Source organism: Myxocyprinus asiaticus, chromosome 41 (assembly GCF_019703515.2).
Source record: "Myxocyprinus asiaticus isolate MX2 ecotype Aquarium Trade chromosome 41, UBuf_Myxa_2, whole genome shotgun sequence".
In the NCBI taxonomy this organism is placed as follows: Eukaryota; Metazoa; Chordata; class Actinopteri; order Cypriniformes; family Catostomidae; genus Myxocyprinus; species Myxocyprinus asiaticus.
Genome location: NC_059384.1, coordinates 7,201,126 through 7,227,103, shown reverse-complemented (window position 1 = coordinate 7,227,103; position 25,978 = coordinate 7,201,126). Strand labels below are relative to the sequence as shown.

General features: G+C 38.8%; 1 protein-coding gene across 5 annotated transcripts in view; it reads right to left on the bottom strand.

The window, feature by feature from the left end:
• The window catches only part of LOC127431819 (RNA-binding Raly-like protein), a 195,985-nt gene that overhangs the window by 74,615 nt on the left and 95,392 nt on the right, over positions 1 to 25,978 (bottom strand). For 4 of the 5 annotated variants that reach the window (XM_051682390.1, XM_051682391.1, XM_051682394.1 and 1 more), the window contains one exon: positions 13,239 to 13,501. In XM_051682390.1, the coding sequence (XP_051538350.1) occupies positions 13,239 to 13,494 (256 nt within the window). In that variant the 5' untranslated portion in view covers positions 13,495 to 13,501. Of the gene's footprint in view, positions 1 to 13,238; positions 13,519 to 25,978 lie in introns of those variants that run through there. The other variant, XM_051682389.1, reaches the window with a different exon arrangement.

The window sequence follows — 25,978 nt, the reverse complement described above, 5'->3', positions numbered from 1 at the left end:
GATCGCCCAGTCACAGGCTGACGCGGAGGTGACGACATGCTTTCCCGGGCAGCCGCGAGCGTCGGTTAGAGTGGATTTCACCGCTCTTCCCTGAACCCTTGCGGCTCGGTGATTGGTTCCTGGGCTCGCACCGCCGCTCAAAGCCACGCCCCGCCCCGTTCCTTTCTTCCCGGAAGTGCATGAAGAGCTGACAAGGTCGTGGGAGGCACTTTTTACTGCCCGGTCCCGATCTTTTCAGCTTCCCCGCTCTCACTACCCTCGATGGTGGGGCAGCCAAGGGTTATTCAGCAATCCCCTGGTGGATAAAGGCACTCGCGGTGGACCTATGCCCGCAGAGCGCCACCACCTGGTGCGGGTGCCCAAAGCCCCCGTCCAAGGCCTGTAGGTTTACGTCGTCTCTGACGGCCAAGGCCTACGGTGCCGCTGGACAAGCTGCCTCCGCCCTGCACGCCATGGCTCTCCTGCAAGTCCGCCAAGGCGCTAAAGGAACTGCACGAGGGAAGTTCCACCCCGGGATTGATGCAGGAACTGTGCTCGGCGACCGACCTCGCTCTCCGAGCAACGGAGGTCACAGCGCGGTCTCTCGGGCGGACGATGGCCACACTAGTGGTCCAGGAGCGCCACCTTTGGCTCAACCTGGTCGAGATGGGTGAGGCCGACAAGACACGATTCCTTGCTGCCCCCATTTCCCAGGCGGGCCTATTTGGCGACACCGTCAAGGACTTTGCCCAGCAGTACTCGATGGTAGAGCAGTAGATGGATGCTAGCCCGCATATCCTGCCCCGGCACGGCACGTGGTGCTCGGACCTCACACTCCTCACGACAGCTCCCCCCGGGCAAATTCCCCTGAGGAAGGACCTTCTTTCTCAGGGAAGGGGCACCATCCGGCACCCGCGCCCAGACCTCTGGAATCTCCATGTCTGCCCCCTGGACGGGACGCAGAAGACCTAAGCTGTCTCCCACCTGCGATGGTAGACACGTTCACTCAGGCTAGGGCTCCCTCTACAAGGCACCTGTATGCCTTTAAGTGCCGTCTGTTCGCTAAGTGGTGTTCTTCCCGTCGGGAAGACCCCCAGAGATGCGCAGTCAGATCAGTGCCTTCCTTCCTGCAAGAGAGGTTGGAAGGGAGGCTGTCCCCTTCCACCTTGAAGGTGTACGTTGCTGCCATACCAGCACACCACGATGCAGTCGACGGTAAGTCCTTAGGGAAGCATGATCTGATCATCAGGTTCCTAAGAGGCACCAGGAGGTTGAATCCCTCCAGGCTGCGCCTCGTTCCCTCATCAGACCTCTGTAGTTTTTCAGGGTCTACAGAGAGCCCCCTTTAAGCTTTGCAGTCAGCCAAGCTTAAGGCACTCTCCTTGAAGACTGCCCTCCTGACTGCGCTCAATTCCATCAAGAGGGTAGGTGACCTGCAAGCGTTCTCTGTCAGCGAAACGTGCCTGGAGTTCGGTCCGGGCTATTCTCACGTGATCCTGAGACCCCGACTGGGCTATGTGCCCAAGGTTCCCACCACTCCTTTTAGGGACCAGGTGGTGAACCTGCAAGTGCTGCCCCAGGAGGAGGCAGACCCAGCCCTGTCGTTGTGTCCGGTGCATGCTTTACGCATCTATTTGGATTGCACACAGAGCTTTAGAGTCTCTAAGCAGCTCTTTGTCTGCTTTGGTGCACAGCGGAAAGGAAGCGCTGTCTCCAAGCAGAGGATCGCCCACTGGCTCATTTGTATAGGGACCCCTAGTGTCACTACATCGACACCAACGTCGAGTGAGTGACAGATAGGGAATGTCATGGTTGCTGGTGTAACCTCCGTTCCCTGATGGAGGGAACGAGACGTTGGTCCCTCCTGCCACAATGCTGAACTACCCGCTGAAATGGCCGGACCTTATATCGGCTCCTCAGCGTAAAACCTGAATGAGTGGTTGCATACCAGCTCCTTTTATACCCGTATGTTCGGGGAGTGGCATGCAAATACCACTCGCCAATTTTCATTGGCCTTTTATCAAAGACCAGAGGTGTCTCGGGCTCCCAAGAGTGACCCCTAGTGTCTCCTAGTGTCACTACATCGACACCAATGTCGAGTGAGTAACAGATAGGGAATGTCATGGTTACTGGTGTAACCTCCGTTCCCTGATGGAGGGAACGAGACGTTGGTCCCTAGTGTCACTACATTGACACCAACGTCTCATTCCCTCCATCAGGGAACGGAGGTTACACCAGTAACCATGACGTTTTCGACAAAATTAACATATGAATGGCTAACTTATAATTGTCTCTGCATATAAAACTGGGATAGGAGAAAGTATTTTAACACCAAAAAAGTTACAAACTTCAGCTTTAAAGGTTTTTGGATTTTATACTGGCAGTTATTTGTGTGGATGCAGCATCAGTGTTGCCAGTGTGTTATTGTAAACGTGCATAAAAAAGTCTGAGAGTGCACAACATCATACAGAGAGTGCCATTGAGAATGTCTGTTCTCTCATTTAAACTCAATTTGCTTAGTCTGAATATACCTTTAACTGTATTAAAATTAACAAGTGAGCTATTCTGCCATTTCTACATCTGGACTGACATGTTATTGGCCTTTAAATGAGAGCAGGAAGGTGCCAGGTAGGAAAAGGGGTAATAACAATTTTCTTTGGTTGCTATGGCAAATCCAGATACAGATTTGCCTCTGTTCATTCATTGAGTCAGTTTCGAGCCCCTTATGTGTGTGAAAATTTGCTAGCTGATGCTTCCAGTAAGTCTTTATTGCGGTAGTAAAGCCATAAAACAGCTTTAGCTAGAATAAGGCAACCAAAAATTATCTTTACCTACAGTAAAATCAGGGTGAATATCAGAGGCTCTGATGTAAATGATCATGAATGTTGCCCTACAGCTGTAAATATTTCCTAAACACAACTACTGTTGTTAAGTTCCCTTTCAAGTCGGTCACTTCGACGCTGCCGCTTCTATGCTGTAATATTTTTTTTACAGTTCTCTAGGCCAATTTATTGAACAGGAACAGGATTAAAAAAAAAGTAAAATAAATAAATAAATAAATAAAAAACAGAGTACACACTCCCCATAATTCTGAGCCTCTCAGTCTGCAACTATGTACAAATGGAATTTTTTAAAGAATAATGAATTCAATAAAACTTCACTAATGATCTGATCAAAAAATACTAGCAATAAAACTAGTGTTGTGTTAATAAATATGTAGTTACTATTGTATTTTTCTGGAGTTGGCTGTTTATACATGTTTAAGTGTTCCATCTGTTTATTCTTCTGTGTTCGGTCATGTCTCAGAGGGGAATAGTGACATGAGTCAGCTTCAGAGAGAGAACAAAGCCAGAATTTCAAATGTGGTCTTATATACTTCCATCAATAATTAATCAGGATGTGGAACAAGAACTTTTATCTCCCTGGAAAAAAGAAAGAAAGAAGGAATTAACAAAAATCTCTCTCTCTCTCTCTCTCATCGAATATCTCAAATGCACATTCTCCCAGCCAAAAGTGAGCGAGAGAGACAACAGATAAAGCTTGGCAGGGCATGAAATGTCTCTCTAGCATTCTCAACCTAGTTTCTGTATAGCAGCACATACCTGACACAGACCATTTATAAAATTAAAACTCCAGTGGAAAGTATGATTATAGTAAGGGATTGTAGTGTAGTAGTTGCTTGCTATTATGAATATATAGCACCATTATATATATTTGTCACATTGTGACATCTACAGTCCTATTCATGATTAAATGACTTTTAAGAGGCTTTTTGTTTTTTTAATGAATCAGTCAAAAAGACTAATGAACTCCTTAGTTATTGGTTGGAATCATTGTCTGAATCTGTAACTGAATCTGTTCAATTTAGTGAATTCATGCCAATCTGAGTAATCATGATTTTCATTCATGTCCCACTCAAAATGAACCAACAACTTTCCTTTGTTATGTTTACTTAACCTTCTATAGACCGCATTATGAAAATTAAAGTAAAATTACTGACTGGTTATTTATACTGTATAACAATTCAGGCCTTGTTAAATTTACATGTTCACAACAGGTTTTGTAATAAATGGTATTTAAATAATAATAATAATAATAATAATAATAATAATAATAATAATGTAGTAATAAAATGGGATTCTGTAGGAAACATACTACACTGAACAGACATCAATTGTTCTTGCAACCAAAACACTGTGGGTGTGCAAATACAAGTGGTATGTGTGTGTGTGTGTGTTTGTGTGTGTGTGTGTGTGTGTGTGTGTGTGTGTGTGTGTAAAAGCAGAGGTACTGATGACGTGCATTTGGCGCTACAACAAGAGCCAGGCTTACTGATTAATCAGCACCTTTATGCTAAACTGGCATTACAATGATCAATTTGATGACAATAAGAAACAGCAATTGCTCAGAGGAAATTATTCAAAATCTCAGGCTCACATCCAGCAGCCTGAGTTGAAATCACGGCAGGTCTCAGCATGCTAATAAAAGATGTCAGCTCAGTAAGATGAGACCGAGTGTGAATTTAATTGGCAATCAGTAATTTATTTTCCTCTCCGAGTTGTGATTTGCACATCATCTGATAACAATGGAAGAAATAGCTTTCAGCAATACTGACCTTTATATAACCTTTAAAGTGATGAAAAAATGTTCAATTCCTCATACTACTGTGGCCATAAACGCACAGATGGAGTCTCACGTATGAGAAGGCATGAATGTATTTTAAACATTCTGAAGTTGTCTTTTCCTTAATGGAAAATGTATCATTAGAAGATTATCCATGTGGTGACGTGGAAGAAAATATAAGGAACAGAATCACATGTTTTTATGATGGGTGCTGTTTCACAGCGAAACAGAGACTGACTTATTTTGTATATGATGTGCAAAAAACACAATTACCCACACTGTTTGTCATAGATATGCACAAAAATAAGGTAAAAAGGGGTCAATTGGCTGGTTAGCTTGAGCAGTTAAATGTCACAACTACAAATGTTTGTAAATAAGCCTCTTAAAGGAATATTCCGGGTTCAACACAAGTTAAGCTCAATCAACAGCATCTGTGGCATAATGCTGAGTACTACAAAAAATATTTCGACTCGTCTATCCTTTTCTTTAAAAAAAAGTCAAATCTGACGTCACAGTGAGGCACTTACAATGGAAGTGAATGGGGACAATTTTTGGAGGGTTTAAAGGCAGAAATGTGAAGCTTATAATTTTATAAAAGCACTCACATTAGTTCTTCTATTAAAACTCATGTATTATTTGAGCTGTAAAGTTGTTTAAATCATAATTTTTTACAGTCATTTTAGGTTTTTAGGGTTTGTTGAATGTGACAAAAAGGAGGGCATGTTTGGGCCGTGAGGATGCATGCCTAGCGTTGAGTTGCCCCAATCAGCGGGAGAGAGCGATAAGGAGGAGCCGGGGACGCCAGAGAGAGAGAGAGAGAGAGAGAGAGAGAGAGAGAGAGAGAGAGAGAGAGAGAGACACTGCCGCGTGTGTATCTCTCTCTCCTCTTGCTGGCATCTGGCTCACTCTTAAATCCGTCTCCAACTCTCACTGCAATGACAAACAGCTGTTAGAGAAAATCATTGCCAGGTGATGATTCTTACCGTTCTCATCTCCTGATCTCGCTCTGCATTCACAAGCTGGTGCTCAACCACGCCCCCACCACCACATTGACATTATATTGTCAGGGGAACAAAGTTGTAAAACTGGCTATAACTTTACACAGAAAAGTGATTTAACAACACTAAAATCATGTTAACACGCATACAGTTTATGTCTTGTGGCTACACTTTTAAATAGTGAGTATTTTAATGTTTATGAATTGGCCCCCATTCACTTCCATTGTAAGTGCCTCACTGTAACCCAGATGTTTGCTTTTTTTTTAAAGAAAAGGAGCGACAAGTCAAAATAATTTTTTTTGTGGTAATCAATATTATGCCACAAATGCGGTTGATTGAGCTTAACTTGCATTGAACCTAGAACATTACTTTAAAGCATAATACACTATATTGCCAAAAGTATTCGCTCATCTGCCTTTAGACGCATATGAACTTTAGTGACATCCCATTCTTAATCCATAGGGTTTAATATGACGTCGGCCCACCCTTTGCAGCTATAACAGCTTCAACTCTTCTGGGAAGGCTTTCCACAAGGTTTAGGAGTGTGTTTATGGGAATTTTTGACCATTCTTCCAGAAGCGCATTTGTGAGATCAGACACTGATGTTGGACGAGAAGGCCTGGCTCACAGTCTTCGCTCTAATTCATCCCAAAGGTGCTCTATCGGGTTGAGGTCAGGACTCTGTGCAGGCCAGTCAAGTTCTTCCACACCAAACTCGCTCATCCATGTCTTTATGGACCTTGCTTTGTGCACTGGTGCGCACTCATGTTGGAACAGGAAGGGGCCATCCCCAAACTTTTCCCACAAAGTTGGGAGCATGGAATTGTCCAAAATCTCTTGGTATGCTGAAGCATTCAGAGTTCCTTTCGCTGGAACTAAGGGGCCAAGCCCAGCTCCTGAAAAACAACCCCACACCATAATCCCCCCTCCACCAAACTTCACAGTTGGCACAATGCAGTCAGACAAGTACCGTTCTCCTGGCAACCGCCAAACCCAGACTCGTCCATCAGATTGCCAGATGGAGAAGCGTGATTCGTCACTCCAGAGAACGCGTCTCTACTGCTCTAGAGTCCAGTGGCGGTATGCTTTACACCACTGCATCCGACACTTTGCATTGCACTTGGTGATGTATGGCTTGGATGTAGCTGCTCGGCCTTGGAAACCCATTCCATGAAGCTCTCTACGCACTGTTCTTGAGCTAATCTGAAGGCCACATGAACTTTGGATGTCTGTAGCGATTGACTCTGCAGAAAGTTGGCGACCTCTGCGCACTATGCGCCTCAGCATCCGCTGACCCCGCTCTGTCATTTTACGTGGCCTACCGATTCGTGGCTGAGTTGCTGTCATTCCCAATCGCTTCCACTTTGTTATAAATCCACTGACAGTTGACTGTGGAATATTTAGTAGCGAGGAAATTTCACGACTGGACTTGTTGCACAGGTGGCATCCTATCACAGTACCATGCTGGAATTCACTGAGCTCCTGAGAGCAGCCCATTCTTTCACAAATGTTTGTAGAAGCAGTCTGCATGCCTAGGTGCTTCATTTTACACACCTGTGGCCATGGAAGTGATTGGAACACCTGAATTCAATTATTTGGATGGGTGAGCGAATACTTTTGGCAATATAGTGTATATATATATATATATATATATATATATATATATATATATATATATATATATATATATATATATAGTCTGTTTTTGAAATGTTTTTTCCTGTTTCCTGTAAGCTATTGTAATATGCTGTACCGCATTTACAGCTCAGGTAAAAAATCTCTCCAAAGCTGAGTGCACATCAAGCAAAGATGGCAGCATCCAGGACGCATACTTCAACTGTCATTGAGATGAAAAGGGATGCTTAAGGATAGCACTCTCCAGGTGAACCCCTCGGAATAAAACAGCTCAATAATTTCATTATCATAGGGACACAAATATTTTTTAGTAAAAAAAAAAGAAAAAAGAAAAGGCTGGTAATAAAAGTACAGGGCCTGTAAAATACCCAGTTCACCTGCCATTGACATGTATGGAAAAAAATCATTTAGGACTCTACTTATCACATAATTTCATACAGCACTCCATCAAAACACAAAATTCCAAGAGTGCTAATGAGGTCGAGATCCACTCAGGCTCAGCATCTTTCAATGACACACGCCTCCCTTCAACACTGACTCAACAATTCAATCACTAGCTGGTTTGGAAAAAATGAGAATCCAAAACTTTTTGTCCTGGATATAATGCCAAAAATTGTTGGAGCCCATTGCATTATAAAAATATATGTGTGTGTGAATGTATGTGTTCGACTGTGAGTGCATACCTGTGTATTTCCTCACCGCTTATCAGAAAGAAGTGCTGGGTAACATTAATATGTAACATCCAGCCGGGCTCTCTCTGAAGTCGTTGTGACTCCTAAAGGAGAGTGAGTCGTGTGTTATCGCAGCCGAACAGAGTGATGGTATCTGCAGCGTTTGACTGGTTTCCATTAGGCTATTGCCAGGTCAGGAGGGGGGTGGGGGGTGTAGAGCAGACCTGCGGTAATGAAGGAATTCACCTTCGTTGTTCAGCCAGAGGAGTATATCAGCATTTAAACATTAGTCCACATGCTGGGCCTGCACTACGAGGAGATTAGGAACGAGACCGGGATCGTACATCAGCCTCAGTATGCCACTGACAGAACCGGGAGAAAGAACCAAGAAGAAATGCAGCAAAGATGCTTTCAGAGCAGGAGACATCTTGCATAAAAACAAAACTGTACTTTTCACTAAGACTACACACTAGTACATTTTAATAAATGTACAAATTATCAATATAAATGACATATTAGTCTTTGTGCATTTCCATATTTTAGTGAATAGAAATAATAATAATAAAATAAAATTAAAAAAAACACTATCGCGTTGTTTGTTCAAGTAACTCAATATGCTTTTTTCTACATCAATATGTCCATAGAAGTCAGTGGACACACAGCCCAAAGAGCCCCATTGAAGCTGTGCTTTAATGGGAGTCTATGGCAGTTATCTGTACTATTAGATTTCAGGTGAGTAAAGCTCAATTTTCACTGGACGAGAGGCTCTAAACACATGAATATATTTATATACCACCTGGAAGCCCGGCTTCATGATGATTGGTCGAGCTCTCAAATGGGTGGGACAAACAGCCCAGACAGGCATGCACAGCTATTTGCAGTCAGATGTAACACATTTATTTCAGCTTCCATAATTAGATAGTTTGCCTATTTTGTTGCAAAAACAGGTTTGAGCTAAGTTAAAGGAATGTTCTGTGTTTGATACAAGTTACAAGTCACAAAAAATTATTTATCTCGTCCCCCTTTAAAAAAAAGCAAAATCGAGGTTACAGTGAGACACTTACAATGGAAGTGAATGGGGCCAATTTTTGGATGGTTTCAAGGCAGAAATGTGAAGCGTATAATATTAAAGGCACTTACATTAATTGTTCTGTTAAAACTCATGAATTATTTGAGCTGTAAAGTTGTTTAAAACATCGTTTACCGGGATTGCAGGGTTTAAGGCGTTACATCGCAAAGTTGTTAAATTGGATATAAATTTACACAGAAAACATCTCAGCAAACAGGGGACGTTCACCAACAGTTTAGGTATGCATTTGTATAATTTTGTAAAGTTTGATGCAGGACGTTCCCAGGCCATTTTGGATGATCGCTACAGGTCCCATTTTCATCTAGGCGAAACGTTCTGAAAACCAGATTCATGGGACAATTGCAGACATCCCTGTTTCATCCCATAAACATCTCTTCGTCTTTGGTCCTTCAACCGTCATTTTCACAACATTCAGTGTTCTTGTGTTGCGAGAATGCTTAGGGAGGCATTTTACAGATAAGGGTGTATTTACTTTACCTCCAAACAGGGGCGGACTAGGAAGAGAAATCAGCCCGGGATTTTACATGGGGTGGGGAGGGATTTTACATGGGGGTCGCTGTCCTTTTCTGCATATCGCGGCGCTGTTTTTCGGCCCTCTTCAGCCTGTCGTGGCCCGTTTGACATATCTCGGCAGCCCATTTCAGCTTACCACAGCCTATTCGACCCTGTTTCGCAGACGGCCAACCAGGAAAGGTTCCGGTTCTCCCGATGGTCAGTCCGACCCTGCCTCCAAACATTTGCGAAACTTATCCATCTGTATCCATGTGTTGCCTTATTTCATCAGACCTACTGACACCTTGTTCATTTTTCAGGCACTTTGTTTTACCACAAAAAACAAAAAGCTAAAATAAATAAACAGCATTTTGATATCTCAGGATTTTTAAAGATGTGTTCAGTTAAAGTATGCCACAATGTGAACCACAGTGTATACATTAGTTTTATTAGGCAACAGTGCAAGGGAAACAGACACCATTGTAATGTTATATAAAAGGTGTCAGTGTCAATATTACAAATGGATAGTGGTAAAATGTATGTCCCCATACATCTCAGTGTTGACAAGTCCAAGGTTCTTTTTAAAGTAAAATGAAAAGGACGTTCAAAGGACTGGTAGCGAACGTTTCCTAAAGGTCCTTGAATGTTCACTGGAAGTCCTGCAAACGTCCCCTGTTTGAAATGGCTTTTCAGGGGGTGTTCTGGCAACCTTTTTTTGTTAGCTAGGGTAAGCGATTTTATCACACTAAAATCAAGTTAACACACATATTGTTTACGTCTTGTGGCTATACTTCTGAAACAGTGAGTATTTTAAAATTTACAGATTGGCCAATTACTTCCATTGTAAGTGCCTCACTGTAACTATAATTTGTTGCTTTTTTTTAAAGACAAGGAGGCACAAGTCGAATTGTGGTAATCAACATTAAGCGACGAATGCTGTTGATTAAGCTTAACTTGTATTGATTCCTGAATACTCCTTTATTTTCAATAAGAAATGTAACTGTTTGAATAATAGTTTGAGCAGCTTTTGGGAGCAACTTTGTAGACACCAAAAACAATAGTCTGTGCTCCCCCACTTGCTACCACACACACACACACACACACACACATACTGTATATATATATATATATATATATATATATATATATATATATATATATATATATATATCAGTATATACATGTATGTACTATAAATATGTACCGATGTACATGATATTTTGCCAGTTTCACTGAAACAAAAGTTAATATTGATAGTTCAGATGTGATAGAATGAAATAGGGAGAAGAAGGTGGATTTGAATGTGGAAGTATTCCGAGCAGAACTCAAACTGGCGTTGCCTGCATGAGCACTACAGCTCAATGTGTCAGAGGCTCAGAGCATGTGTACAAAACCAATGGCCATGGCTCAGAAAGTAACTGAATTTTAATATAGTTTAACTTTTGTTACACGTCAATGCATCAATTTCAGGTCTAATACAATGGACCAATCAGAAGAGGCTGGGGCCAGGAAAAAGAAAACCATTTCGGAGGCAGAGCAAGTTACTACACTTTGAAGCAAGGTTACAATAACATTTTATTACCTTGTAATAATGTGCATGTAATCATGTGCACAATAAAACCAAGAACATGTGTTAAGGAACAAAATAGGGTCGATTTTGATTTCATGTTGCCTTTAACATCTAATTAAAAAAAAGAAAAACCTTGTTTAGCCGAAATCCTCACCTGTGGAGCGTTTGCGCATGTTTACAACCTGACCTCCAGCAAAATCATATCTCAGCCGGCCCTCTGTGGCCATTTCTAATGAGGTTCCCCTGGCTGTGTTTTGCATTATGCATACAATTTTTCCAATGCAAACAGAAAACAATGTTTTTAAAGCAGGCCAATGGGATAATGAGGATGGAGAGAAGGATAAGTAATGTGTTGGGCCTCCTGTTTTAATACAGATGGTCTCAGGAGGTTACAGACAGGGTGCAGCTAGTGGGGTGAAAGGTGGTAATGATTCTAGGGGCCCAAAGGTCCAGGAGGGCCCACAACAAATTCAAAACTGTATTTTTTAATAGGTAAAGGGCCCAGAGCAATATACAGTCAGGGGGCCCAGAAATCTTTGCTACGGCCCTGGTTACAGATATGTGAGTTTTTAAGCAGAATTTTAAATCCGTTGTACAATGTGATTCCACTGGCTGATCTCACACACACACACACACACACACACACACACACACACTTGTAAAATTGAAGTTAAACATTGTGCTTAAAAGGATAGTTCACCCAAAAATGAACATTTCCTCATTTACTCACCCTCATGCCATCCCAGATGTGTATAACTTTCTTTCTACTGCTGAACACAAATTATTTTTAGAAGAATTTTTCAGCTCTATAGGTCCACACAATTGAATGGGTTCCAAAATTTTGAAGCTCCAAAAGCACATAAAGGCAGCATAAAATAATCCATACGACTCCAGTGGTTAAATCCATATCTTCAGAAGTGATATGATAGGTGTGGATGAGAAACAGATCAATATTTACATTTTTTTTTTTTTTTAATTATCAATTTCCACTTTAACTTTCACATTCTACCTCTTTTGTTTTTGGTGAATTGCATTCTTCATGCATATCGCCACCTACTGGGCAGGGAGGAGAATTTATGGTAAAAACGGACTGAAATATTGGTCTGTTTCTCACCCACACTTATCATATTGCTTCTTAAGATATCAATTTAACCACTGGAGTCATGTTGATTACTTTTATGCTGCGTTTATGTGCATTTTGGAGCTTCAAAACTTTGGTACCCATTCACTTGCATTGTGGGGACCTACAGAGCTGAAATATATATTTTTTAAATCTTAATTTGTGTTCAGCAGAAGAAAGAAAGTCATACATATCTGGAATGGCATGAGAGTGAGTAAATGATGAGAGAATTTTCATTTTTGGGTGAACTATCCTTTTAAATGAGGTTGGATTGACAAAAATACTGATAAAATTGACAAAGAAACAGATAACAAAAAGCTGGAATGATGCTGGTTGTATTTAAACATATTTCATTAAATCAAAATTGATTTATTGTGGTAACAGTCCATGTATTTTAGCTTTAAAGCCAACAACTGTACCATATATGCTAATGTACTCCTAAAAATGAACAAAATTCATATTCAGTATATACTGTATATGAATTTAAAATGTAGTCTTTCTCTTCCAGAAAAAAATGGATCAAATATATTGTTGACTCATGTTACACTACACAGACATTTGTCCAATCAAATACTCTCTAGAATGAAAATGTGCCCTCACCATAATACCTCACACTGACTAGCAAGTAGCAAATCATGGTGCACGATTGAGATGTAAACTTAAACCTATTGCCTATCATTGTAGTTATCTGCTTCGATATGTCCAGTACAAACTTCCTATTTCAATAGGAAATATGTCAACACAAGAGAGAAAACACTCTTTAAAGCCATCACCACTAGATGGAAGGCTTCTATGCTCAGAAATCAACTAATTAAATTATATTCCTCGTTAAACTCCATTGCCGTGAAATCTATTGCTGTTTTCATTCAACACTTGTCTTTCCCACAAACTGTCAAAATGCTGAAAAACACTTTGCATGTCCATGAATCACAAGCGGAATCAAAAGCGCTCTGGATGTGCCTCAGGCAATGCAGGCCCCTGTTAGTTTTTGCCAGTCCATAACTGAACAAAAAGCAGTTTGTTGAACATGGTACAGCTTTAGTTAACTAAAAAGACTCACCGAGCGGTTGTCCTGCGATAATCCTGGCGTTCTCGCCTGCCACGGCCGCTCGTGCGTTCCGTTCGCTAATGTATTGGACGAAAGCGTAACCCTTGTGCACCGAACAGCCAACGATCTTGCCATACTTGGCAAAGATGACCTCGATGTCTGCCTTTTTCACAATGGCGGTGTTGAGGTTGCCAATAAAGACCCGTGAGTTGAGGGACCGTGGGTCGTTCTTGTTAGTGACATTGCTGGTTTGAGTCTTCCCCGTCATTCTTCTCCTGCGGAACAGAGACATGAGCGAGGACGAATTCAACCTCACAAACCAGATTTACTTGTTTAAATATCTGTAAGATGCTCTTAGAGAGAAGTGAAAAACAAGTTAGTGAATATTCAGCCATTAACACAGCAGTTAGTATAGCTTCAAAGCAGAAATAATAATTTACAGTAATAATAACATTAATGCCCAGTGATTCATTTTGAGCTTAAGCAAACTTTGCATTGTGACAAGTGAACTGAAAATATACCACACATTCTTATTTTTATATAAGAGAGAGAAATCACAGTTTCATGATAAGAGAGTTTCTGTAAACAACTGAGATCATGAGCTTGCAATGAACTGTCATTTATTAAATTTGAGCTATAATACCAAAAACATCAAATAATCAAAAGGCCTCAGATCATGTTCAGTTACATTTGGTCTGTAATGTAAAACTCTATATAAATACTATTTTTATAGTATTACTAATTTCTATGTTAAAATACTTTCTCCTATCCCAGCTTAATATGCAGAAACAACTTTGTAAGGGATAATATGCAGTCAGTCGATCATAATCCGCTTTGCGTCAGGTCTTGTATCACCCTGCCAGAGTTTATTTTGTGATAATGACCGGCTGGCTGAACATTATCCTGCTTATTCATGGCTACTTACCAAATAAATAAATAAATGGACAAGACATTTTAAATTAAACTTGTTTATGTAAGAAGAAAGAGACTGCTGAGTGAAACAAGAAGCATGAATCTACAACAGTGTAGGGAATTGGTTGTTATACAATTTAGATGTCATTATACAAAAACATTTGAATGCAGAATGCAGCAGTTGACCAATCAGTATCAAGTATTCAAGAGAGCCATGTAATACAAGTAATTTGTTGGTTGATGACCCAAAGAGTGGCCCTTTCAATATTGCTGTTAGTTTGAAAGGTCTGACATGTTAACTTTGGACAATCTGTTTGGCTTAACTCATTACAGTATGTTAGCAGACCATCATAATGCATTTTTTATTTAAGTTAATATAATTCAATACAATTCTAAATGTATGTTCCTGGTTTTATTGTGATATTAATCATTAGTGCATGTTATTCTAAATAAACCAAAAAAATCTATTTATCTTTAAATAACTTAATACGCTATTTTACGTAATAACTTGCTCTTTCTTTCCCACCAATGTCATTAAAAAAACATTGTTTTGGCAAACTGGCATTCAGGTTTGGCTTCATTCTGGTACTGATGCCCTACTTTTTATGATACAATCAATTCCTGATGGATAAAATCAAGTCCCTCCCAACATTTTTATTTCTCAATGAATATCCTGTTTCACTTGTCCAAAATGTAAAAAAAAAAAAAAAAAAAAAAAAAGGCAGCATAAAAGTAATCCATAAGACTCCAGTCTTTAAATCCACAGCTGAGTTCGGAATGGCATACTACCATCCTACTCTTCCTATTTCTGCCATAGACAGATATGGCAGATGTAGTATGAGTAGTATGGATAGTATGCCATTCTGAACTCAACCCATACCTTTAGATATAGATTCACTTTCACATTCTTCTTCTTTTGTTTTTGCCAATTTGCATTCTCCATGCATTTTGCCACCTACTGGGCAGGAAAGAGAATTTATAGTAAAAGGACTGTTAAATGTTGATATGTTTCTCACCCACACCTATCATATTGCATCTAAAGATACAGATTTAACCACTGGAGTCATATGGGTAACATTTATGCTGCCTTTTTGTGCATTTTAGACCTTCAAAGTTCTGACAACCATTCACTTGCATTGTATGGACCTACAGAGCTGAGATATTCTTCTAAAAATCTTTGTTTGTGTTCTGCAGAAGAAAGAAAGTGATACACATCTGGGATGGCATGAGGATGAGTAAATGATTAGAGAATTTTCATTTCTGGGTGAACTATCCCTTTAAGATTTTATATTGCATGGTGTTGTAGTCCTTATCATGATTACAAAATAACTATTGAAGAGAAAACTATTATGACTGAATATTGCTTTTTATAGTACACTATATACTGTATACCACACACTTGTTCCTATTGATTCTTTCAAATGATTGTATCAGCAATGGTACTCTAGAACTATCATCTTTACAATTCTCACCAGAATTCTCACTAGAATATGAGTGTGAGTGTATTTAAGTGAGAGATGTGTGTTTATTTGTGTGTTTGTGTCTATACATTTTACAACACGAGCAATCCATGTGTATATGTGTGTGTGTGTGTGTGTGTGTGCGTGTGTGCTGGTGTGAAAGTGAAAATGTGTTAAAACACGAGTGGCTTGTGTTTTTGTGTATGACAAAGAAAGAGTAAATGAGGGGCTCAGGTTTATGCAGGCTCCGTATTATTCACTGAGCACAGTCGGTCAGTCTTCACATCAGAGAACAGCGGTGAGATCTTATAGCGCTACTGACGAATGCCCTCCCATTGGGTGTCATCCAACTCCCCTCCCCGCACACACACAGACAGTGACTGCTATCGTCTGAGACAGAGATGCATTATGTTCTGTCTCTCACGCTGTCAATGACCTACTCTCACACGACAGCACGAGAATGAACATGCAGCTCCACGGAGACAGTAGCGAGACTGCATTTGAATCATGCACATTGACCAAAAACGACACGTTGAGTTTCCCAAATACATCTTTATATTTGTTAAGTAATGCATATTAGGGCTGGGCGATACATGTCAAATATTCACTATATATTTGCAATGAAAAACAACAACAACAACAAAAAAAACTTCACAATTCAATAACATCTGATAGTTATATATTTAATTAGGGTGACAGTCCCTTATACATATTAAACATGGTTTTACTACAGTAGCTATAGTTTAACCATGGTATTTGTAGTAAAACCATAGTAACCACAAAGTACAATTATGAGTAGTAAAACCATGGTTGCTATATGGATACTACTATATTACTACTGTAAAACAATGGTTAATGGTTTCCGCCCCCCAAAAAAACCCAAAAACATCGTTTTTACAATATTAGTAAAACCATAAGGGTAAATCGTAAGGGTTAAACAAATAGTATGACAACATTAAATTGAACACATGTATACTTAATACACACTAATAAACTATAAAACACCCTATTTTATATAACTGAATTGGAATATAGTGATAAACAGCAGCAATACAATACATATTTTGCATAAAAAAAGAAGGCAAAGTTTAAGGGCTCAAGTGAATCAGTGAATCATTTATGTGAACTAGTTCATTTATTTACATGAACCGTATGAAAGAACAGACTCACTAGAATGAATCAGAGTTCCCAACACCAAATATAAGGGAAACATTTATTTTAATCAGTTCATTTAAATAAACTATCCAAAAGAACACTATCCATAAGATTCACTTAAATGAATTCATTTTCCTAGCTCTACATGAGAGAGAGAGGATGGTTTAGGTGAGCATGTTTGATTACTTGCTGTGTTCGTAGTGCTAAGTGCTACTCGTTGGAAAAAGCTAGACTATTGTAAAAAATAGCTGAGCTAGAAAAATTTAGTTAAGTTACAAGCGTCGCTACTTTTAGTTAAGTGCTCCTAAACATTACAGTTCAAATGGTCAGTTTCAATGAATCAATTCATAACTCTGATACAACAATTTGTTTGTGTTGATTTGTTCTTGCGACTTATGAGTATGAGAGCAGTAAGATGCATAAAAATGGTACGAGTGTTAATGCTGATTCATTTTTGTGAATCAGTTCAAACTGTCCGTTTCAATAATTAAATTCATTACTCTGATATAATTATTTATTTGTGTTGATTTGTTCTTGTGACTTACAAGTATGAGAGCAGTATGATGCATCAAAATGGCATTAGTGTTAAGACAGAATAATTTTCGTGAATCAGTTCAAACTGTCAGTTTCAATTAATCAATTCATGTAACTCTGATACAAAGATTTGTTTGTGTTGATTTGTTCTTGCGACGTACAAATTTGAGAGCAGTAAGATGCATCAAAACCGCATTAGTGTTTAGGCTGATTCATTTTCGTGAATCAGTTCAATCTGTCCGTTTTAATTAATCAATTCATTACTCCGACATAACGATTTTTTAGTGTCGATTTGTTCTTGAAACTTATGAGTATGAGAGCAGTAAGATGCATCAAAATGGCATTAGTGCTAAGGCTGATTCATTTTCGTGAATCAGTTCAAACTGTACGCTTCAATGAATCAATTCATTACTCTGAAACAATGATTTGTTTGTGTCGATTTGTTCTTGTGACTTACGAGTATGAGAGCAATAAGATGCATCAAAGTGGCATTAGTGTTAATGCTGATTTTCTTGAATCAGTTCAAACTGTCCATTTCAATTAAACAATACATAACTGATTAAACTATTTGTTTGTGTCTATTTATCATAGCAAATCATTGCTGTTCATTACTATGTATTTAAATGAAAATGAATTAATAGGCATTTCATTATTTTAACTACACTTTTAACTGTATTTACCTTGCATGAAACAATTTGAATACTAGGCAGCAATGGTTCCTATGATCAAAAAAACAAAAAACAAACTTTTAAGCCAATAAAGAGCATATATATCAAGAAGTATATCAATTAAATGTAGATTTTTTTTTAATCTATATCCTCCAGCCATAATGTACATGCCTGCAAAGTGCAAAAAAATCTGATCACCCAACGACATGATTATTTTGTGAAGACATATTCAAATGCCTGTTAGATTTAAAGCTCTCAAATGTCACTGAGAAATGATGATTAAAAGTATTTAGCTTTTGGACCAAATGCTTGAATAATGGATCCACTACTCTGTAAATAGAATTAGTTTCCAAGGTTACCTGCATTCTGGGAATGGTAAAGGGCGAAGGCTCACACATTCAAACACACACTGACATGATCACAGAAAGACTTACACTCTCATGTGTTCAGTCACTCATGGAGACAGAAATTGGAATAGTGAAATATGTAATTTCCCAGGGCACAGTGCAACCATAGGATCACATCATAAAAACAGCAAAGAGGCCTATTATACTGGACAGGATTCATTTTGATTGTCTCTCTAGCTCTCTGTTACTTTCTCTCTGTCACACCTACTTATAGGAAAAATTAATCGCAAAGGAGATATTTTAATATATCAACTTCTCTTATGCTATTAAAATGGAGAGGAAAGTGAGACTTTTGCCTAAAGTCATAATGAAATCAAAATCACTCTATTTACATACTTAATATATGTTCCTGGTCTTATTGTAAATGATTCATTGGGGCATGTTATTGTTTGTCTTTATAATCATTCTTCGAAATGCAATAACTTGCTAAATGACTTTTCGGCTGAGTCATCAAGTCCTTTTATTTAACTGCCTGTCATACAGAGGCCACTTTTCACTTTGCAATCAATTTCCAGTTTTGTCTGAGTGAAACATCCTGTTTCACTCAGGTACAAATATGTCATGTTATGAAAGTAAAATAGGCTTTAAATGACTTTTTATGTGCTTCTGAGATTTTTCTTCAGAGAAAAAGACCCCAGTAATTTTATACAGTACGTGTCTTCTAGAGTAAGGATTTTACAAATATCACAAACTGAGCACAGAATTGTGAAGAAACCAAAGTCTGCAATTAAAAGTCAGAAATTTCAATATGAACTTTATATTAAAATATCTATTGTCAAATGACGTCATGTCATGACATCAAACCTTGTGTGATGCATCTTGACGCTAGGGCTGAGTATCGATACAGATTTCCCAATTTGATTCCAGTTCACAAGCTCTCGATTTGATTCCATAACGCTTTGATTTGATTCGGATTTATTTGGGTATATTTAAGTGATAATGTCCATTCTGCTTACATATGTAAGAGACAATTATACAAGGAACCTTTATGAATGAAAAAGAAAAATATATGAATTTAAAAAAAAATTAACAACAGGATCCAAACTATGATGTTCAATTGCTATTTATTTATTATTTAACTTATAAAAATGTAAACTTTCAAGTAAAAGTAAAAAGATAGATCTTGGGATTTTAAGAATCGACCATTCAAATGAAGATACTGTAGCAAATAATTGGACAATCACTATATTTACCCAGCCCAACTTGATGCACCATACAGTATTTGACAGCAAGTACAAATTAGATTCAAAATGGGGAAGATTTTCAGTGAATAATGATTTAAATATCTGTCTATTCGTCACACAAAGCTATAGTATGGTTTGATGACATGAAATATTTCTCACAATTTATATACACTACTTACATGAACATTTATGGTGCTTTTTTATCATTTTTTGAGCTTGACAGCTCAAGTACCCATTTATTTTAATTACAGAAAAGTGCACACTAGACAATTTGCAATAAATCTTTTAAAGAAAATGATATGGGTTTGGAACAATGTGATGACATGATTTTCCTTTTTGGGGTAAACTATTCCTTTAAGTCTCCTGACCTACGAAACAGCAGCATCCGAACACTACATTTTTCCTTACGGTGCCCAAATCTTGAGGTTTTCAGGTCCGATAAACTGCAACCGAATCTAAAAAGCAGCTTGACAGAGAACAAGTGGTGTAATGAACAATACAAAATATAAAATCTCTGTGCCATCTGTCCCCTTAAGAACATTTCAGTGACTGATGTCCAGATCCAATTACAGCGCTGTGAGGTTGGCGGTTTTACACCACCATGATCTTTCATAAGGACAGAGACCTCCCCTCCTCTGCAGGGCAAATCAACAGCCTGTTATTTAGAGCGTTTGCACTGGCACCTGTATTGATGATACTGGACAGGGAGGCGAGAACATTTACAAATCAGTAAAGATGTGTTAAATTGCCCCTCTTATCAGATAAATCTCTTACATGGAGCGTTCGCTGAAGATCGCCTTCCAGCATTCGCCAGCTGATCTCTCGCTAGTCCACATTTTACGACAGGTGTTAGTGGGATTTTCAATTGTCCTTGAGTTAGTGGCACTATTCTTGGTACATGGTAGATTCGACCATACATCTGAAAATAGGGTTTGTGATGCATTATCAAATGGTAGGCCTATGTTGTAGACTAAATGTTGTTTCTATAAAGACCACATATTTCAGTGTAATGTTGATGCATGAGGCATTTCGATAAATAAGGTTTCTATACCTCTCGTTAGCTGAAGTGTACAATTGTTTTGATGATAAAATGCTTTATTCTATCCCAGCTTAATATGCAGAGACAACTTTAAGTAAGCCATTTTTAGGTTAAGCAACATCTGAGACATCAGTTTTGATCCCATAGGGATCACAGCGTAGTTCTAGCGGGAAGACTAGCAACTGTACATCATCGCACCATTAGCTAGGTAACTCCTAGCCAATCACATGTAAGCCATTGCTTTATAAGTTTGCTCACAATCTATCACATTGATGTTTCAGTGTGTTATCACGGTAACCTCCGCCACCCCACCACCACCAATTGAGTCCCGTCCTGCACGGGGGTAGGCTCCTCGCCCCTGCCTCCTATCTTCGGCAGGATATGACGGTTCGGAGTACAACATCTTCGTGACCGCCAGACGGGGCTTACACCAAAGAGAGACATTACATTTCTGTTTTATATTCATCAAATAAATGTCATCTTAAATTTCACTCAAGTCTGCGAGACTTCCTGATAGAAGTGATGGTGTTCACATAAACAGTGGTAACTAGAGGTAGCATTTTCGTTGTAAAATTTAATTTTAAACCTTATTGATGGTTAGGTTTAGGGGTTTTGATTAGGTGGTAGAGTTAATAAAAAATGCATTCCTCTTCACTGTAATAATTTACAACTAAAAATACAGCTCGCTCCTGGAGCTCACACGTGCCCATATGTTCAACAACACTTCCAGCTTCAGCCACTGGGGACATTGACAAACTGATCTCACAACAGTGAAATCGGAAACAGCAGATTCACTTTACTTTAGCTAAAATTGGTCTTTGCTTACCGGAATTCAAAACATTTCCCCCTGTGGCCAAAGCATAAAGTGTTATTGGGCGTATGGGCACGTGTTAACTCAATGTTCCAGGTGTTATGTCCATGGAGGGGCGCCGAAATCTAATTATGATGCGAGTTGTTTTCAGCTGTACAGGCTGTACTGAAGAGGAAAGAATATTTTATAAACTGCCAACACAACCCCCCCTCACTAATTATGCAAACACAATTACTTCCTGGTTTCACGCCACAAAGGAAAGGTAAACATGCTGGAGCCGAAGCAAAAATGTCTGATAGGAGGTGTTGCTTATCAGTGAGTCGACATAATGTGTCCAATCTTAGGGTAAGTTTCAACAAACTAATTTCGGTGAGCACAAACCGATTTCAGCAGCAGAACTTTTGACATACTCTTGGCGAACTCACTGTTTGATCAATTGGTCAAGAAAACCACGTTTATTTTTTTTTTGCAGTTCCATTAGGTAATGCTAGTGGCACAGACATTTTTTGAAATAACTTGCCAGGTAAGATTAGGTAGAGCGCTTGGGCACAGTAGAGTTTACCCTTGAAAGACTGCACCAACCTTAAGGTCAAACATCAGTTTCAACATGGCTGGACTCCTGGAAACATTTTAGGAGAGCGGTGTGACCCAATTTCAACATGAAAAGGGCACAACACCTTTAACTTAATGTCATTTACAATTATTTATTATACTGTATCTGCACCTATGTGAATACTGTAATTATACTAACATGATTATATAACATTGCATTATTTATTGAAATAATGGTGGTTTATGAGGGCATTTTTTTTAAGGTTACACACTGGTAATTACAAGGGTTTTATGAAATAAATGTGGTTTATGAGGACATTTCTAGTGTCCCCATAATTCAAATCACTTAAAAAACATACTAAACAATGTTTTTTTGAAAATGTGAAAATGCAGAAAGTGTTTTGTGAGGGTTAGGTTTAGGGGATGGAATCAATACATCCAATACAATACAATCAAAACAATACAAAATTTGTACAGTATAAAAAAACATGTCATGAGGATAGCCGCACCAACATGTGTATGTGTGTGTGTGTGTGTGTGTGTGTGTGTGTGTGTGTGTGTGTGTGTGTGTGTGTGTGTGTGTGTAGTAACTAGTATATAGCCTTAACTACACACTGCGGGAGCTCTTTACGGTACAGTAGAGTCCAAGTAACAGAAAGACTAGATCTGAACACCAGTAGCTCATGAACCGCCAAAGAAAAGGATTTAAGTTTAAAAACCTCCACAGCCTATGAGCTCATTAAGAGTTTCAAAAACCCTTCCAACTGAAATCCTGTGTGATTTCCAACTCAGTGAATGTGTGTTTGTGGCTCTACCGAGACCCTGGCGTGCAACACTAGACAACTGAGGCTGCATGTGCTAGTCCAACACAGTGAATACACAGCCACATGGTTAAAACCAAGTGACTGTTAAAAACTTGTTCAAACTTAGTGTGTTTTGAGTCATGGTCTGGCTCTAAAATCTGATTAGATGAGCCATGATTGAAGCATTATTATTGTTAATACTTAGAGTTAGGGATTTGAACAAAACCCTAACCCCTAAACTTTGGTGTGTAACTCATCCAACATGGTCTGTCTTTTAGACATGAATGATACATCAAATAATGCTGCTTGATTAGGAAAGGGGTGCTATAATGCTTCTAAGGATTTTTGCCAGGCAGGCAATAAAGCGGGTCAGCAAAACAGATTGGTCTCACTGTGAATTCTGCGACAGAAGGTTGAAAGTTCTTCAGCTAAAATTGATCTGTGCTTACTGAAAGTCGAAGCACTGCCCCCAGTTGCCAGGAAAGCACAGACCGATTTTAGCTAAAGAAAAGTAAACTACTGTTCCTGATTTCACTGTGAGATCAGTCTGTCACTGCCCCCACTGGCCAAAGCTGGAAGTGTTTTTGAACGTATGAGCATGTGTGAGCTTACGGTTACAGAGTGAAATGTCCACAGAGTGGCGCCAAAAGCGAGTTGTATTTTTAGTAAATAATTTAATAGTCAACGGGAATGCATATTTTATTAACCATACACCCTATCCCAAACATCAACTCTAATCCTAACCGTCAATGGAATAAACATGTTATGCAAGCTCCGAATCACGGTGATCAATGTTTATGTGAATGCGACTGTACCACTCAAACTGTTTTCAGAAAATGTCATTATCTTGTTATGAGTATTATTATTAATACAATGATACAATAACTGTAACACACATCTTCTATTGGTGGTGTATTGTCGGGCCTTAACCTTCATCAGTGTTAATTTTAACAACAGTTTTTTTGTTTTAGTCATAGTTTTTTTTAATTAATTTCTCATCATGCCATATTCATTAATTTCAGACTAAAATGGCCTATAATTTTTGTCAATGAAAATAATATCTTTTAGTTGGTGATAATGTGCAAAATGACAAAAATGTGTCAAACTGTTACAGACCAAACTGTAGTCAAATATTCAACAGAAAAAAAAATAAATAAACATTTTCTTAATTTAAACATGTATGAAACATATAAAAGAACTGTACAACTGTCCTGGTTGTGAAAACCTGAGCTCCTGAAATGATAGCATATAATGAATTTACTGAAGTATTTGCTACTTTTTAGAAGTTAGCCTTTAGTGACTGTAATTCATTTTCTTTGTTTAGCCAGTTAAGGATATTGCACTGAGTGAAGCTTGTTTTTACGGAAACAGCGCATTCACGCAAGTTATGCATATTAAGCATATTAGCTTAGTTCGAGTTCACCGTTCATTCTTTTCATTGTCTGTGCAGATACAATATTTTAATATTACATATATGTTGTGGATATAGTGATTATCAGCTAACACATTTTCCATTGGGGTTGTGGGAACATGAAAATGTCCAGTTTTCTTAACGTTAGTAGAACGTTCTTAAAGGTTAATAATGTTATAAGGTTGTTCCATTAAAGTTTTATTTACAAAAATTGTTCCAAACCTTTAAATAATGTTAGCCAAATTTGTTGAAACGTTCCCTGTTAGGTGGGTAATCTCATGTATAAATAGGATGGGTCTGAGTGACGTAATTAACCAATTTCAAAATGGTTCATTCAGCGCATTTCACTCACGCAGCTCAAGCAGGGAAATCCACAACATACTGGATTAGATGAACAATATCTAATTTCTTCTTATATAAACAGATGTTTCTCTAGATATATCTTCTTCAGTTTAGCTATATCTTGCACTAATATCTTGCAGTCTTTTCTCATCAAATTTTCTCCAACAGTATGTCTATGCTTTAATAAAATAGTTTAATTATCATCATAATGCGTCTTTTTTGTCAACGGACTTCGTCAACCAACGTTTTTGTCAGAGATTTAGTTGACGAGATTAACACTGACCTCCATAGACATTGAGGGAGACATCTACCCCAATATTCTGATTAGTGGTATTTTTAAGTAGTTGATTCTCAAATTATTACATGTGGTCTCCCCAATCCTGAATATATGGTTACATCCTTGGTTTATTGCTTTATTTTGCCATTGGACCAATTGAACCAAGTAAGTCCACTTCAATCTTGGCTTCATTTTGTCTTATAAACAACTCTGCACTTTCAGCACTAACCCCTGATCCAAATGACATGGAAGCAAATGGCACTGTCTGTCATTTAGGGTTTGATGTCACTGACAGTGGAGGATTGATTTATAGGAATGGGGGGGGGGGGGGGTGTTGACAATGTGTTGTGATGGAACTTTAGATCGCCTGAGAGAGCGAGAGAGAGCGAGAGAGAGAGCGCTCTTGTCAGAAGGACACCGGTGAAATGCTTTCAATGACATGATTTAATTGCCTTGCTTGTGTTTCTGATGTGTTGCAACTATATTTCCAGTAAAATCCACAAACAGGCCAATGGAGGTGAAGTGACAAAAAGATGATTCAGTGTGACAGAAAAAAAAAAATATTAGGGTCATTCTCAGGAGATGGTGTCATTGTAAGTCATGACTTACTACTATTTTAGTCACATTGTTTGACAGATTTGTTGCCTAATCAGCGGGAGGGAGGTAGCGGAAGAACCAAGGACGCCAGAGAGAGAGAGAGAGAGAGCAGAGAGAGGCGAGAGAGAGGAGAGAGACGGGCTCGCCGGCCCCAGACACTCTCTCTCTCTCTCTCTCTCTCTCTCTCTCTCTCTCTCTCTGTCTCTCTCTGGCATCCCCGGCTCTTCCTCTATCTCCCTCCCACTGATTAGGCAACTCAGTGCTGGGCATGTATCCTCACGGCCCAGCCACGCCCTCATCACAGATAGTTAATAAAAATACAATTGTTCATTGTTAGTTCAAGTTCATAGTGCATTAACTAATGTTAACTTATACAAATGTTGATTTTAAAAAATGAATTACAATATGTTGAAATTAACCTTAACCAAGATTTTTAAATGTTGTAAAAGTATTGTTCATTGTTAGTTCATGGTAAGTAATGTTGTTATATAATGTTAACAAACTGTAAAGTGTTACCAATAAATAAATAAAATACTGATTTTATTTGTAAATATTTATTTTTCTTCAGAATATCAGCCAATTTGCATGTTCACACACTGA